General features: G+C 39.1%; 1 protein-coding gene across 1 annotated transcript in view; it reads right to left on the bottom strand.

Moving 5' to 3' along the window:
- CCDC38 (coiled-coil domain containing 38) overlaps positions 1 to 13,924 on the bottom strand; it is a 47,311-nt gene that overhangs the window by 2,721 nt on the left and 30,666 nt on the right. Inside the window, exons 9-11 of the mRNA XM_069095067.1 lie at positions 11,089 to 11,240; positions 6,909 to 7,044; positions 3,201 to 3,406 (exon numbers count right to left, since the gene is read on the bottom strand). Of these exons, the coding sequence (XP_068951168.1) occupies positions 3,201 to 3,406; positions 6,909 to 7,044; positions 11,089 to 11,240 (494 nt within the window). The remainder of the gene's footprint in view (positions 1 to 3,200; positions 3,407 to 6,908; positions 7,045 to 11,088; positions 11,241 to 13,924) is intronic.

The following is a 13,924-nucleotide window of genomic DNA, read 5'->3' on the forward strand; positions in this document are numbered from 1 at the left end:
TGTCTCTCCAAATCTACATCACCAGCTCCTCCCAGTTCAGGACTTTCTTTTCACATCAACAAGCCCATCCCACAGGTGGGATTAACAAACTCTGGGTTTTAACACAATCAATTTGAAAACCAAGCCAATACAGGGGAATCTTTAATTGCCATTACTATCACAGCTGACTATGGCTCAGATCATAAATTTCTTATTGCAAAATTTAGACAAATTGTAGAAAATAGGGAAAACCACCAGATCATTTTTAAGTATGACAACACGCCTCTTGTATATGAAGCAGAGGTGATAGATTTAAGAGATAGAGTGTTTGAAGAACTATAGACAGAGTTTTAAAATATTGTACAGGAGGCAACCAAAAAAAAATTCCAAAGAAAAAGATCAAGAAAGCAAAATGGCTGTCTGATGAGGCTTTACAAATAGCTGAGGAAAGGACAACAGTGAAAGGTAAAGGGGAAAGGCAAAGATATATCCAATGGAATGTGGAATTCCAGAGAGTAGCAAGGAAAGAAAAAGGTTTTCTGAAATGAGCAATGCAAAGAAATAGAATAAAACAATAGAATGGAAAAGATGAGATCTCTTCAAGAAAATTAGAGATATCAAGAGAATATTTCATGAAAAAAATGGGTATTATAAAAGACAAAAATGGTAGGGACTTAAGAGTAGATGTTAAAAAGAGATGGCAAGAAGAAGTATATGAGAAACATCTTAACATCACTGATAGCCATGATGGTGTGGTTACTGATCTAGAGCCAGACATTTTGGAGAATAAAGTTAAGAGGGCCTTAGGAAGCATTGCTAACAATAATAAGGCTAGTGGAGATAAAACTCCATCTGAGCTATTTAAAATCCTCAAAGATGATGCTGTTAAAAGTGCAAAGGAAGGCGGCTGGGTGGCACAGTGAATAGAGCACTGGCCCTGGAGTCAGAAGGACCTGAGTTCAAATTCGGACTCAGACACTTGACACACTTACTAGTCGTGTGACCTTGGGCAAGTCACTTAACTCCAATGGCCCTGCCTTCCCCCCTCCAAAACGCAAAAAATGAAAAATAAAAGTGCAAAGGAGTTCCAGAAAGACATCTACTTCTGCTTCATTGACTACACTGAAACTTTTGACTATATGGATCACAACAAAACATGGCAAATGCTCAAAGAGATGGGAGTGCCAGATCATCTTACTTGTCTCCCAAGGAACCTATGACAAGAAACAATAGTTAGAACCAGACACGGAACAACTGATTGTTTTAAGATTAGGAAAGGAATACAACAAGGCTGTATATTGTTATCTTACTTATTTAACTTATACGCAGAGTACATCATGTGAAATGCCAGGCTAGATGTTTAAAAACCAGAATTAAAATTGCCTGTAGAGATATCAACAATCTCAGATATGTAGATGATACCACTCTGATGGTAGAAAGTGAAGAGTTAGGAAGCCTCTTGATGAGGGTGAAAGAGGAGAGTGTAAAAGCTGGCCTAAAGCTTAGCATCAAAAAAACTAAGATCTTGGCAACTGGTCCCATCACTTCCTGGCAAATAGAGGGAGAAGAAATGGAAGCAGTGTCAGATTTTATATTCTTGGGTTCACAGATCATTGCAGACAGTGACCACAGTCATGAAATTAAAAGACGCTCCTTGGAAGGAAGGCTGTGGCAAATCTAGACACAATACTAAAAAGCAGAGATATCACCTTCACAACAAAGGTCTATATAGTCAAAGCTAGGGTTTTTCCAGTAGCATTGTATGGCTATGAGAGTTGAACTATAAGAAAAGCTGAGTGCCACAGAATCAACACTTAGAAACTGTGGTGCTGGAGAAGACTTTTGAGAGTGCATTGGACAGCAAGGAGGTTAATCAGTCAATTCTTAAAGAAATTAATTCAGGCTCTTCATTGGAAGGTCAAATATAGAAGCTGAAGCTTAAATACTTTGACCATGAAATGAGAAGACTATTCATTGGAAAAGGCCTTTATGTTGGGAAAGATTGAAGGCAAAAAGAGGATGCAATGAACATGAATTTGGACAGACTTTGGGAGATAGTGGAAGATAGCAGGTCTTGGTGTGTTATGGTCCATGGGTCACAAAGAGTTAGAGTCAACAACAACCACAATATTCTGGAAGTCAGATGCAACAACCAGGTGAAATTGCTTCTGCTGCACCTACTCTCTCAAGTCAGTTTTAACACTACACCACACTAGTAAAATATGGTGGTAAGGGAAGGCTGTTAATTATATAGGAAGTGAAGACTTTTATCACCCACCTATTCAGAACATAATTTGGAGGAAAAAATGTTAGCAAGGACTTACCAGAGTGCAAAGAACCACACTCAAACACTGATCCTTTCAGATGATTAGAGCTGGCCAAGACAAGACTCTTCTTTCATCTCCTTAAAAACCCAGTACCATGCAAGAGGTGCTTGACATACTATGCATTTTCCACTCCCACCTTAGATTTTTATAGTTCACAGGATCATGGATTTAGACCTGGAAGGATCATCTAGGTCAACCTCCTCATTTTACAGATGAGAAAATGGAGACCCAGAGAGACTGAGTGTCTTGCCCATGGTCAAACAGCTAGTAAATATCTGAGACCAGGTTTGGATCCAGGTTTTCCTGCCTTCAAGGTCAGCATCCTATCTACTCTTCCAGTTATAAGCTTGGAAATTCTGCCCAAAGAATATTTTACTAAGTTCGTAGATGTGTCGGTATTTGAAGATCTATTGTTTTATCACTATATTCCCTTCATTGACACAGTTTGCAACCCCTTAATGACTTAAGAGTTGGTTTGGGGAGCTGCCATGGCCCCCACTCAGTGACCAACTTGGTGAAGAGTATCTCCAAACTTATCTAGGTCAGTCTTTGTGCAGCAGTCATATTGTTCACATTGAGGGTCACAAACTCCAAAACTTTCCAGCTTGGCAGGCTAGTGCCTGGCAAATAGTAAATGCTGATTAATTAATTAGAATCTGCCAGAACCTACACTCTCCAAAACAGAGAGTCACCTCTAAGTAATGATAAGACAAAGGGACAAATCTTTCGTAGAGTGAATTCAAAAGCAATGGATGGATATATATTCTCCCTCATTTAGAATTCAAACCTGGTGGCTCTAGCCATCTCTATGTCTAAACCCTATCTCCCCAAAAATGCAGAATTGAAGTCAATAATAAGGCTACTTGTTTTGAATACAAAAGACATAGACTGTACTTTTGTCTTCTTTCCCTCTGTTTCGCCTTTTCAATAACTTCGAGTAATTCTTTAGGAACAGACTCAATCAGGTCACTCAGCTCCACCAGCCGAGACTCTACTTTGACCAACTTTTGAACTGGGTTGAGGTTGGTCACATCCACTTCTCCAATGCAGACCTTGTACACTTGGTTGACTTTTTTACTTAGAGAATCTATCATTCTTTCCTAAGTTGGAAAAGAAAGGGGCGAAAGAAAGCATAAAGATCCATCATCAATAAAACATCATGTTACTGATTAGTAAATACATAGCAAATTGCTTTGAGCATTTGACTGGCAGCAGAAACCTTTCCTATGTGTTGTCTTCCCCATTGGAATATAAACTCCTTGAGGGCAGGGGCTGTGTCATTTTATCTTTGTATAGTACCTGGAACATAGTAGGTGCTTAATCAATGCCTGTGGAATTCAGTTGAATCTGTTGAATTTGATACAATGAAATTTCAGCACCAAAATATGAGTACCTCCTTAACTCTTGAGTAATGGAGTTTAATCAATTTCATAATTAAAGGCATGTGATTTCTATGGTAATAGGTTGGGTTATTCTCAATCATAGCTTGAAAAGTAAAAAAAAAAATGACAACAATTGAAGAATATTTTGAACAAAATTATTGAACTAAGATGCTCTGATTCCAGAGTTTGAACTTTACTTGATAAAGTTGTTGGGGGTAAAGTGGAAAACTTTAATCATATTTTGGAAAATATCTGATTCCAAAACAAGTTCTCTTTCCAATACATCATAAGAGCTTCCAATTGAAAAAATCTGGAACCATAAGGATTTTTAAAATAGGGCTTTGAAAGGAAGGTTGGAGAATAGGAAATTTTGGGTTTCTAACTAAAACAATAAGGATTTTTAAAAAGTAATTTTCAGCTCCATCCAATCCCATATGTTTGGGGAATCTGGACTCTCTTTTCTTTCTTCTCTCTTCATACCCTCTCCCTTGGTGACCTCATTCTAAGGGTTCAATTCAATAAATCTATCAAACTAACCTCACTTTCTTCTTTGAATTCCATTTCTGCACCTCCAGCTACTTTCTGGACAAGTACTTGCATGACAGCATTTAAACCAAATATGGCCAAAATTAAACTAATCATTCTCTCTAAAAAGGACCTTTTGTCCTACGTACTTTCCTATTTCTGTTGATGGCACTAAGATCTTCCTAGTCATTCAGGTTCGAAGCCTTGGAATCATCTTTGACTTTTTCCTCTCCCTATTTAATCAGTTGCCAATGCTGTCTGCAATCAAACTGCCCCCTACCTATTTGCTGCTTTTTGTCTTGACTGTCATAATAAGCTTCCAATTCACATCCATGACTCCAATCTTCCCTCTCACAGATGTGGAATTTTCTTAATGGGTTAGGTCTAACTGGGTCATTTCTCTGCGGGTGTCCTATTGCTAATTGTATAAAGTTCAGTTTTAGTCCGGCATTTAATTCAATGGTGGTCTTCCACGAATAGGCACCATTCTAGTCTTATTTCAGCTTACTTCCCTGTATACATACTCTATTCTAGTCCAACTGAACCTTGACATGTGATCTTACATCTTTATGTTTTTGCACAGACCATCCTCCATGGCAGAATACATATTATTTTCATCTTCACTTTTCAAAATCTTTATCACCCTCCTTCAAGGTTCAGCTCAGGAAACACCTTTTCTATAATGCCCCCTCTGACCTCCCCAGCAGAATGTAAGCTCCTTGGGGTCAGGGAATATGTCATTTTTGCTTTAATCTTTGTATTCTCAGTAGGGAGAGCAGTACTCTACACATAATAAGCACTTAATATATATTTGTTAAAATTAATGAACGGGATAGGAATTTCTTCCAATTCTACTCTGCAACTTCTCCCTTGAACCAGACTGAATGGGAGAGACTCACTGTCAATAAGAAGTTTGTAAGTTCAGATTCTATTTAAAATGCCATGGAAAAATTGAGCAGGAATGCCAACACACTTCTATAATTATGTCTAGTTAGCAGTATCTGTGGGGAGGTATGAGAGCTGCAGTGATGTATAGTTTCACTCTGATAGTACCCTTCATGGATGGTGGGGTGGGTTCAGTCACTTTCCTTCCACTCTCTGTAAAATCTCATTATGCTTCCCATAAAAAGATTCTCATAAACTCTCATAGAAAATTCAGCGATTTCACAAATATTTTCCTCCAGTCACCCCCATCAGGTTGTAAGTGATCAGGGTCTGTATCAGTTAGAATTTATTAAAAAGCCTTTTACATGCAGGGCACTGTGTTAATTCTACATCATTTTTTAACTTTGTGGACCCAGCACCTAACACAGTGCCTGCAGAGGATCAGGGGATTTTAGAATTGCAAGGAACATTGGAGTTCATAGCAGATGAGGAAATAGCCCCAGAAAAGTGATATGATTTGTCCAAGGTCACAGCAGGAGTAAGTGGCTGAGTTAGGATAGGAACCCCATCTCCTCTGCCTCCAAATCCATCCTGGCCACTGTGCTATGGGTTCCTCCCTTTTATATGTATGTTTTAAATATTGACTGATTTGAACTGGATGGAAATAAATCTATCTGTTCAAAGGCAAATTTGTTGAATTAAATGTGATTAGTCTTAAGAGAGATGAAAATCACTTTCCCTTTGATGGTTTTATCAGGGAAAGTAACATTGCCTATAATTAGAGGTCTGAAAAACAAAGCTGCCAGATACCACCTGATTGAATGCAGAGCTTCTGACCTTTTTGTATCATGGACCCTTCAGGCAGTCTGGTGAAGCCTTATGGAACCCTTTTCAGAGTAATGTTTTTTAATACATAAAGTAAAATACATAAGAAAATAAAGGAAAACCAATTATATTAAAATACAATTATAAAATTTTTTTTTAAAGAATAAGTTCATGTCCCCCATCTTAAGAAGTCTTGGATTAAAGATAAATTCAATTTCATAGAAAAAAAAAACCCTTCAAAGAAAGACATTCTCATTACTGTTACAGGTTTGAAGAACACCAATGGACTCTCAAACATGTTACCACCATATACATATATATATATATACATATATATATATATATAATTATAATAGACTCTTGTGGCTGTCTAGATTATACATGAAAAACTTTAAAACCAAGATAATTTCCTTTTTCTTTTGTCAAAGGTAGACTTGGGGTTCATTAACCACATCATCATAGGATCATAAACCTATGGTTTCATTCCCATAGGGAGTTCTCAGAAGAGATGGAAGCCATTTCAAAGACCATTTGGTCCAACCCCCTCATTTTACAACTGAGGAAACTGAGGCTCAGGGAAGTAAAATAAGTTGCTCATGATAACACAGCTAGTAAGAGACAAGAGCTAGAATTTGAAACCAAATCTTTTGATTCCAAACTATTGTACCAAGATCTCTCTAGATTATATATGCAGTTATCCCTTCCACATCTCAGGTTTTGATATATCACAGGTCGGCGTAAGAAATGAAATGGGAATTTTTTGGGAGTTCCGTGGAAGCTGCAGATGATACAAGAAGGCCAGCAGACAACACAAAGCCTATGACCAAATGCTTCACCCAAATTTTACAACAAAGGACTATAAACACACCATTAAAGAAAAAGGAAAAATTCAGACTTCTTCTCTGGTGTGAAGGGAGGGCCAACAATGTGGAAGGGATAACTGTATACAGGAATTAGAAGCTAGGCTACTAGCTTAAGCCATTACCTGAATATCTGAATTAAACTCGCCAAAATTAAATAGCCGCGATCTTAATTCCAATTCTGCTGCTTTTTCTTCTTCTCGAGCACAGTTATTCTTAAGCATTTCTTTTTGATCCAGTAGAGACTCTATACTGCTATTTCTGTTATAAAAGAAGAAAAAACACAGTGTAGTCAGTGAATACAGAGCTTTAATAGGGCAAATTTCCAGAGCTGGGAGACAAGATAAAAAACTCTAACCCTCTACCTAAGAAAACCAAAGGAAATAACTAGACAGAATTAACTAGATTAATTGGACATAGAAATTGCTGCACCCTAACACATAGTTTGTAAAAGGGCTATCTAGTTGAGTCAGGTTTCCCAAACTGTCAATTAGACTAGAGTGTCTCCTGTATCTCTGAAACTGTAGTCTATAAAAACAGATCCCGTTGGGAGCCATCTATTCACTTTCCGTGGTGAGGTCCTCATCTTTAATAGAAGAAATAATGAAAATATCAACACTTGGACCCCACCTTACTGTCTAGGACTTCTGGTGACCTCATTTTTTTCCCCACACAGATCAGAAGACATTGGTAGCAATTGGTGGTTTTAAGTATTGGCATTTTCTCTTGTCACCACACTTCTGGAAGAAGACATACCTCCCAAGAAGTTACATACAGTGTCTTTTACCCTTCATTAGGGAAACCAGGACTACTTTTTTCCTCCTAGGATCTTTACTGACCATTAGATATTTTTTCCTTTGTTTTTCCCCTAAAAATACATTTTTATTGGTATCTTTAGTTTGTATATCACCTATATTTGCCCCCTGTATCCATACCTCTTTGCCAGCCAGAGATATATCCCTTATAAGAAAGAATTCTGGGAGTAGAAGCAGGACCTCCCAGTGGCTCCAGCTTCCACCTTCCCCAATCCATGTAAAAAGGGGACTCTAAACAAACTTTGGAGCTGCAGAACCCACAAAATGGCACAGAGAAGCTAACCTCCCGCTGAGGACAGCCCAGCAAGCAGGCAGGAATCCACCAGCACAGCACTCTGGGAGCCGAGCCCAGCCCCACGCCTGAGGCTTTAGCCCCAGGGAGGGCCTAACCAGCCACTGGCAGGAGGGACTCCAGATCAGCAGCAGCTGTGGCTGTTTCCAGATTTATCAACACATAGATGCGAAGGACAAAGTGAGAGATCAGTTCAGTCTGGCCTTTGGAACCCAGTAAGTGGGAGTGCATTGGTTTTTGCCCCCAGGGCAAGAAGCCACTGAGACACCAGCACAGCCAGCCAGTACCATGTGGCAGCTTCAGCTCCTGGCCTGCAGAGTGCAGGGGGACCAAGCACCAGACTGAGGGGTAATTGCTCATGCTTTAACCTTCTTGGATCTGGATTGCAGTCTAGGGTGGAGGTCCTGGGGTGTGTGTCCAGCTTGCCAGAGAGTGTGGAGACCTTAGAAAGGGCACCCATCTACTAGCTCTGTCAGTTGAGAAAACCCCAGCAATTGGGACATAAGCTCCCCTGTCTGGTGGCAGAGTCCTACTGTGGCAAAAAGCCCAGGGGTCAAGTGACCAAGGGGGCGACATGACCAGGCAAAGGAAACAAAGCAGACAGAAGATTCCAACATTAGACTCCTATTTTGGGGACAAAAAGGAGCAAAGCATGGAACAGGAGGAAGACAGTGAAGTCAGAACTCCTGCACCAAAAGCCTCAAAGGAAAATACGAGCTGGTTAGAGGCCATAGAAAACCTTAAGAAGGAGATAAGAGAAGTGGAGGAAAAATTGGGAAGAGAAATGAAAATGATGCAAGAAAATTATGAAATGAGAGTCAACAGCCTGACTGAGGAAAATCACAGCTTAAAAAATAGACTAACTCAAATGGCAAAAGAGGCTCAAAAAAGCAATAAGGAGAAGAATGCCTTAAAAAGCCGAATCTGTCAGATGGAAAAAGAATCTCAAAAGCTCAATGATGAGAATCACTGCTTCAGAATTAGATTGGAGCAAATGGAAGCTAATGACTTTATGAGAAATCAAGATGCTGTTAAACAGATCCAAACAAATGAAAGAATAGAAGGCAATGTGAAATATCTCATGGGAAAAACCACTGACCTGGAAAATAAATCCAGGAGAGATCATTTTAAAATTATTGGACTACCTGAAAGCCATGATCAAAGTAAGAACCTAGAAATCATCCTCCAGGAAGTTCTCAAAGAAAACTACCCTGATGTTTTAGTACCAGAGGGCAAAATAGAGGTTGAAAGAATCCACCGATCACCTCCTGAAAAAGATTCCAAAAAGAAAACTCCTAGGAATATTATAGCCAAGTTCCAGAATTCCCAGATTAAAGAGAGAATATTACAAGCGGCCAGGAAGAAACAATTTGAATATTGTGGAAACACAATCAGGATAACCCAGGATCTGGCAGCTTCTACACTGAGGGATTGAAGGGCTTGCAATATGATATTCCAGAGGTCCAAGGAGCTGGGATTAAAACCAAGAGTCACCTACCCAGCAAAACTGAGTATCATGTTTCAGGGGAAAATAAGGGTCATTCAGTGGAATAGAGCATTTTCAAGCATTCTTGCTGAAAAAACCAGAGTTGAATAGAAAATTTGACATTTAGATACAGGAAGCAAGAGAAGCATGAGAAGGTAAACAGGGAAAAGAAATCATAAAGAACCTATCAAAGTTGAACTATTAACATTCCTACATGGAAAAACAATAATTGTAACTTATAAAACGTTTCTCAGTAGTTGAAAGGAATAGAAATATATATATATATATATATATATATATATATATATATATATGTCTATATCAGAGGGTATATGGGCATATGAATACATATGTGAATGTGTGTATATATGTTTACAGGTATACATAGATAGAGGGCACAGGACCCATTTAACAGGAAGGGATGAGGCTTAAAAGGGGAAATTAAGAGGTGAGAGGGGAATATAATAAAAGGATATGGGGAGAGACAGAATGGGGTAAACTATCTCATATAGAAGAGGAAAGGGAAAATGGTTACAATGGAGAAGAAGAATAGGAAGGCAAGAGGGAATGGGTCAACTTATTGCCATTGAATTTGGCTTGAGAAGGGAATGAAATACACACTAAATAGGGTATCTCACCCTCCAGGAGAGTAGGGGGGGAAGGGGATGAGAAGGGGGATGATGGAAGGGAGGGCAAGGGGGAAGAGGGGGAGGGAAGTTGAAAGCACCCACTTTCGAAAAGGGACGGGATCAAAGTAGAGAACAGAACAAGTGGGAGGTGGGATAGGAGGGAGGGAAATATAGTCAGTCTTTTACAATATATCTACTATGTTATTGTTTTGCAGTAGCCACACATGTACAACCTATACTGAACTGCTTATCTTCCCAGTAAGAGTGGGTGACAAGGGAGGAAGGGAATGAATCTGGAATTCAATGTTTTAAAATAAAATATTCAAATATTTATATATATATATATACTATTATTAATACTATTTTACATGTAATTGGGAAATAAGATATACAGGCACTGGGGCATAGAGATCCATTGGAAAAGTCAAAAGGGGTATGGGAGAAAATATGGGAGAGAGCAGATTGGAGGAGGGGATATCCTGTGGGACTGCTACTTTGGGGCGGTGGGTAGGGGAAAAATGGAGAGAAAATTCGTAATTCAAAATCTGGCAGAAATGAATTATGTACATCAGAATTTAATAAAGCATTTGGGGAAAAAAAGAAAAATTCTATTTTTTAAAAAGACAAAAACATTCAGCGATATCTATCAACACATTGAAAAAAAAATGACATATCCAATGTTTTACATCTGTGGACAGCCCCCCATCCCCAATCTCTGCAAATAACCATTATAATTATTGCATGCAGCTTAGGGGCAATGCATAGAGGCAGTGTGGTATGGTGGCTAGAGGCTGGTTTCAGAACCAAGATGGTGAGATCTTGTGGTCCTGGCTAGTTTACATAACCTCTCAGTGCCTCGAGTAACTTTATAATAATAATTTGAAGATAAGTTGAGAGAAAGCTTTCTCTTCTGGAAGTTCCCTATAGGAATGAAATAATAATTCCAGTTTCTATCCCTATTGGATTAAAAAAAAACACCAACAAAAAAAAACCCCAACTCCCAAACCAAAAATCCAACCCTAGATAGACATGAGAAATTGGGGACAAAACTTAGAAATTCCTTTCCTGTTTTGGATGGCTTACACTTTATCTTGTATAGCTTTTTCTCTTTTTGACACATCTTCCAGAGTTTCATCAACATCTTGGGAATATTGAACCAAAGTAAGATTCTGCTCTTCTAGCTCAGTCAGGACTCGAAGTAACTCTTCTGGCTCTTTGAAGTAAAGCTCTGGTTCCTAATCAATTTTTAAAAGACATGGCATTGTGCCCCTCTCTTTAAAGACCCACCCCATAAAACACACACTTAACTTCAGGCTGATGTTTTAAAAAAAGTTTAAAATGATGTCACATGTGAAAGAACAAAGATCTGGTTATGGGTAATAAAGAACATGGAGGGAGAAACCAGGGTGGCAGATAGGAGAGGCATTGGGCAGGGATGGGGAGTCATGTAAAGAAAAGGCTGGATTCTGAAAGGGTAGTTAAGTGGTTATTTGGTCAGGCGAGAAACTTTCCCCAAGTAGGGGAGTGGGAAAAGGTGAGGAGAAGCAGAGAGAACAACAGGGAGAAAGAAAAAAAGAAGGAAGACATGGAGAGCATCAGTTAATCAATAAGCCTTGATTTTGTTGTTGTTCAGTCATTTTTCAGTTGTGTCTGACTCTTCATGAACCCATTTGGGGTTTTCTTGGCAGAGATACTAGAGCAGTTTGCCATTTCCTATTTTAACTCATTTTACAGATGAGGAAACTGAGGCAAACAGTTTGAAGTGACTTGCCTAGGGTCACACAGCTACTAAGTGTCTGAGGCCAGATTTGAATTCAGGTCTTCCTGACTCCAGCACTGTATCACCTACCTGCCCCTAAGCACTGATTAAGTTCCTGCTGTAAGCCAGGTACTATGTCAGACCCTGAGAATATAAAACAAAAATGAAACTGTCTCTTAACCTCAAATAATAATAAAAAAATAGATAGCATTTAAGCCTTTCACGTATCTTATCTCATTTTATACTCACAACAGCTCTGAAGGGTACATATTATTTCCTCCATTTTCCAAATGATGAAAACTGAGCCTGAGAGTTACATAGCTAGTAAGTATCTAAGACAGGATTAGAATCCATATCTCCCTTACTCTAGGTTCAAAGTACTATCCACTGCACCACTTAGTTGTTCTAGCTTATTTTTTTTGAGGTGAGGGGATATATAAAAACATATGTAACACATACAAGAGAAAAAGGAGGAGGGGGGAATAGAGATGGAATAAAGGACGGACAAAAAGTGAATATGGAAAGGGATGGAGGAGAAATGGGTGAAGGAGGAATCTAAGTTTCTTGAGGGCAGGGACGGTTTAGGGTTTTTTCCTTGTATTTCAAGTGTAACCACAGTCCCAAAGCCCATTAGTAAGGGACTTTCTCCTGATTAGTAGAGAACAATGCCCTGGCCTGTATCAGGGGGTGGGGTGGAGCTGACAAGAAAGACAGACAGACAGAGACATAGACAGAAAGAGACAGAGACAGAGAGAGTTCCTCAGTCTCTTTGGATTTTACAATGACTTCAGGTGGTTCTGGCTTTCCAGAGAAAAGATGGATGAAGCCAACCCCACTTCAGCTTGCTGAAGACTCTGGAAAAAAGTTGACATGGGAGGAGCTGGCAGTCTCCATCATGTTTCTGACCTCATCTTGTTATTCTATCAAGGGAACTTCTCCTTGGGTAAAATCTAAGATTCTCTCTCTTGGTTGAGCTGAATTACTAAGTTCCCCATGGAAGAGCTTCTCTCTGTATTGTCTGGCATATATTCTTCTATGTATAATTTCCCCAATTTCTGCTTTGACATAATTTGGATAATCAAGTTTCTTTGATAATTGCTATTGTGTGTTCATTATGGAATTGGTATTTGGTGGATAATTGCTGCTGTGTGTTCATTATGGAATTGGTATTTGGTGGGAAAAAAGTCAAGTCTTGGATATAAAGTTTAGGGTCCTCCTTCCCTCAGTAATGAAACAGTCAAGGGGCAGCTAAGTGGAGCAGTGAAAAGAGCACAGGCCCTGGAGTCAGGAGGACCTGAGTTCAAATCCAGCCTCCAGACACTTAACAAGTATTAGCCATGTGACCTTGGGCAAGTCACTTAACCTCAATCGCCCCTCCAAAAAAAATAATAATGAAACAGTCATCAGAAGTTAGATTGAACCCGAAAATAACATCCCCTAGACTAATTATATTTAAGGGAGTAGATAGATATAATTCTAACTCAGCACCCTCTCTCTCTGAGGGGAATAGAGTGGCTGCCTTTGGCCCCAACCTCCTGCTTTTCCTCCTGGCAGGAATTAAATTCTCTCTTGGAGAAGGATGGGGAGAGAAGAGGCTAAAATGTGTATTTTATGTCCCTTTAAACTGCACAACACCCTCATGCTTCATGTGGGGACAGCCTTCACAATACCAGTATCTAGCACATTGCCTTGAACACTGTGGCTGTTGAGTAGATATCTGTTAATCAAATAAAAAGCTCACATGAAAGCGAAAAACAAAGAAAAGGGAAAAAGGAAGCCTTGGTTTGAATTCTAGTGGTGCCACTTAATATGCATATGACCTTAAGCAAGTCAATTTATGTTTCTTGGTCTCAGTTTCCCCATCTGTAAAATGAAGGGATTGGACTAGATGACATCTATGGTTCCTTCAGGCCCCAAATCTTTTAATCCATTGAGTTTAGGACATAAAGAAAAGAAGAGAAGAAGATAAGAGGACTAGTGAGAAGTAGGGAAATATGGGAGTAAAGGGGAAGACAATGCTGGGAAGTGTGTTTCCTAGACCCTGGTATTTTATGGAAAGATCATTCTTCACTAATCTATGGTCCTCCTAAAAAATGCATTTCATCTAGTTGTGTCCTGATAACAACGTTGTAATTATATGTAAATAGAGAGTGTCTATAT

Source organism: Petaurus breviceps, unplaced genomic scaffold (assembly GCF_028583685.1).
Source record: "Petaurus breviceps papuanus isolate PSGF00001 unplaced genomic scaffold, PetGlider_PUasm1.0 225, whole genome shotgun sequence".
Lineage (NCBI taxonomy): Eukaryota > Metazoa > Chordata > Mammalia > Diprotodontia > Petauridae > Petaurus > Petaurus breviceps.